Source organism: Saccostrea echinata, unplaced genomic scaffold, assembly GCF_033153115.1.
Source record: "Saccostrea echinata isolate AGI-Se365-2 ecotype Australia unplaced genomic scaffold, CSIRO_AGI_Sech_v1 ptg000029l, whole genome shotgun sequence".
In the NCBI taxonomy this organism is placed as follows: Eukaryota; Metazoa; Mollusca; class Bivalvia; order Ostreida; family Ostreidae; genus Saccostrea; species Saccostrea echinata.
In genome coordinates, this window is record NW_026889778.1 from 7,370,001 (window position 1) to 7,373,428 (window position 3,428).

At 32.6% G+C, this 3,428-nt stretch overlaps 1 protein-coding gene across 1 annotated transcript in view; it reads left to right on the plus strand.

Annotated features, from left to right (window-relative positions):
• Positions 1-1,080, plus strand: part of LOC133194910 (uncharacterized) — an 11,298-nt gene extending 10,218 nt beyond the window's left edge. The window contains exons 15-17 of the mRNA XM_061330809.1: positions 209-354; positions 523-658; positions 997-1,080. Coding sequence (XP_061186793.1) covers positions 209-354; positions 523-658; positions 997-1,080 — 366 coding nt within the window. The remainder of the gene's footprint in view (positions 1-208; positions 355-522; positions 659-996) is intronic.
• The last annotated feature ends 2,348 nt before the right edge of the window (positions 1,081-3,428 follow it).

Genomic DNA, 3,428 nt, shown 5'->3' on the forward strand with positions numbered 1-3,428 from the left:
CTTAAATGTTTAGTCGGACAAAAATGACAGCACGGACAATACATAGAGAATAGAAATACATTTTGCAAAGCAGCTATTTCAGTAGCAATAGACATATTTAAATGCTATTGTCCAAAGGTTTTCTGTAAAATTTTCAATTTGCAGTTACATGTTTTGATTGTTATTTTACATTTCATTCAATCATAATTCTATGATCACACTTGGCTAGGAAGAGGAAAAAAGAGTGACCCAGTACCACTTTACCGCGTGGCCAGACAACTCAGTCCCGGAGGATCTAACGTCACTCATCTGCTTCCGAAATTTGGTCAGGAATGGTTTGACGCCATCAGACGGGCCAATTGTTGTTCACTGCAGGTTAACATTTTCTATAAAATATACCTCCTTTGCAGTAGAATAATTCGGTAATTCATAAAACTCCTTTGAACCCTTTAACGATAGAAGTTTACAACAAGACTATCGTAATGACAGTTTGTTAACAAAACATAGAAAGGGCTTTGAATTATCCGCCTTTGTTAATTTTAGTGCAGGGATAGGAAGAACAGGAACATTTATCGCCCTTGATTATCTTCTGGAAGAGGGCGCTGCTGAACAGATGATTGACGTCAAAGGATACGTAGCTTCTCTTCGACATCAGCGCGGGAAATCTATTCAGACTTGTGTAAGATTTTTTTTATTTCAAATCACAGTGTCCTGAGCATACTACGCCTCACTATGTGGCCATCTATAGTACGCATTACCATTTTCTAACATTCGCTAACTTAACATTTCTTTCTTTTCTTTTCATTGGATACATGTACAGTGAAATATTTATTTTTCTATGACATTTTTATATATATATATATATAAAAACATGTTTCTGTTCTTAATTAATCCCCTGCCTTTTTTCATTGATTCAACTCTTCTACTTTGTAAAGTATTTACTGCTTGATGGTATATTAATTATTTACCTTTTATTTTGTCATTATCTTTATACTCCTACTTTTTGTCATACTTTAGGAGCAGTATCTCTTTCTTCATGACTCACTGAATGAAGGATTCACAGGCAACAGTGTTCACAACAGCGTTTTGTCGGTACTTTAACTACCGGATTCCAATATTCTTTGGCTCGTATACTATACATTATTCTGAATTTTCTCTGATGACTCTTAATTATATGCTTATTTTAAAAGTTTTATTATGAAAAAAAGTTGACATTACCTGATCTCATAATCGCATGTTTTATGTATGCTAGAATTTGCAAAAGAAAAACTGTTGCAGAATTAAATCATTTTATTTTGTGTAAATATTTAAGACTTTAAACACTACAGTGGCTGCAACGTTATTGTTGACAACTTACACGAACGATCACGTTACACGAACGATTCCGCACGATTAACGCACGATAAAATCTGTTACACGAACGATCCTTCACGCACACGATTCTACACGTTACACGATCTTACACGATTGCTAACGCAAGCGCACGATTCTTCATGCAAAATAGTTCAAATTCTTTAGGAATGGATATTTTCAGAACGAAATCAGGCTTATTTATTTTAGATTTCAAATAATTATTGATATTATTTCATCGACTTTGAAAAATGAAAAAAAAAAAGAAAAAAAAAGAAATGAATATTTCTGGAACTAAATACATGTAAGACTTATTAATTATTTTAGATTACAAATAATTATTTACGTAATTCTCCGACTTAAGAAAACTGATTTTGTGATGTAAGATGTTCATGTAGGTGGACCGTGAGTTTTGATTTAATTGGATTTCATAATATGCAGAAAGGGATAAGTTTGGGAGAAAAATGGCATGAAAATGAATTAAATTATAAGTTATATCCAAGTTTCCATTTGTGAATCTTTAAGATCAACAATTATTTTACAAATCATTTATTTGCAGAAAATATAAATATAATTAAAAGTAAGCTCCAGAATAAACATTGATAAACGAAACACCGACAATCATATCGTGTACATGTACATTCGCTTATTTTGTTATGCTGTATCTGTCACTTGAATTAAAATCTCCGACCAATGACGTCATAACTGTTCGCTGACTAAATATTTATGTAAGCATTGAGAATTGTTTATGTATTAATTTGTAAAAATATCTTTTTTTGATCTATTGTTTTTAAAAATATCTTGACCATAATTAGCAGTAAACATAATTAACATCAGAGAAAAATCCTTAAACATCTAAGTACGGTTTATCACAAAAAATCACACTATTTGACAAGAACACAATATTGTACGACTTGCTATATTGTTTATTTCCAAGCGATAATTAGTTCGTTCTGCTCTCAATCATGTAAATCGCGCTTCATTTATTTTATTTGGATAGAAAAAAAAGACAAGCGAAGTGATTTTATAACAAATAACATTCCGATAAAAACTAACAAAACGAAATTTACACGTTTCTTAACGCACGATCACGCACGCTTAAAAAAGCAAACGATTGAGTCTGATACATGCACGATCTCGTACGTTACACGAACGATCACGCACGTTACACGAACGATCACGCACGTTACACGAACAATTCTACACGATTGGTTTGTCAACAATAACGTTGCAGCCACTCTATAAACGTCTTTTTAAATAATTAAAAATTACAATGCATTCGGTCATATTTATATCGACTGAACATATTTTCATATTTCTCTTGAAAATGAATCCGGGATGTTTCGCGCCGATTCTGTTTCGCACTGAGATGGTTCGCGCCAGGATGATTCGTACGGTGGCGGTTTGCTCAGCGCGTCTGTTCAACAATTCAACAGTGTTTCAATGAGGATTCAATTGTATTATAATTATGTAATTATAATAAGTTGGAGATCAAAAGGTGAGAATTTAAGTTGATGTGTGGGTTGTCCAAGCCAGAATTAATTACTTAATTAGATGGCGGTATTATAATTATCTACTTATACGTAATTAGCACGGTGTTATAATAATTCATGCTATATATGTATACTTCAAACACAGACATAAATAATTTACGTCTCTGCTTCAAATAAAATCTTCTTAAATATAAAAAAATGTTCCAAAAATATCTATATTTACATATATTTAAAATCTAAAATTTTGTTAAATGAACTAAACTCAGTAGCACATTTATGTACTTGGAGTGAAACATCTCGGGCGAATCATCTCAGCGCGAAACAGAATCGGCGCGAAACATCGTGGGGCGAAACATGCATAGGTGCGAAACATCCTGTTACCTTGAAAATCATGGTCGTTTATTAATTCTTTAACACCACCAAGCAAGCTAATTATGGATTTCTTGAGCAGTGGCTTTTCCATTGATGAAATATACAAGACCGGCACATCAATAATACAACATATTATTGATGAAGACATGAATATCAATATTAAAGTTTCTTTGTTTGTTTGTACGTAGGTTTACGTTGCAATTATCAAAGAAATAGCAGAGAGGGGTTGAAAAC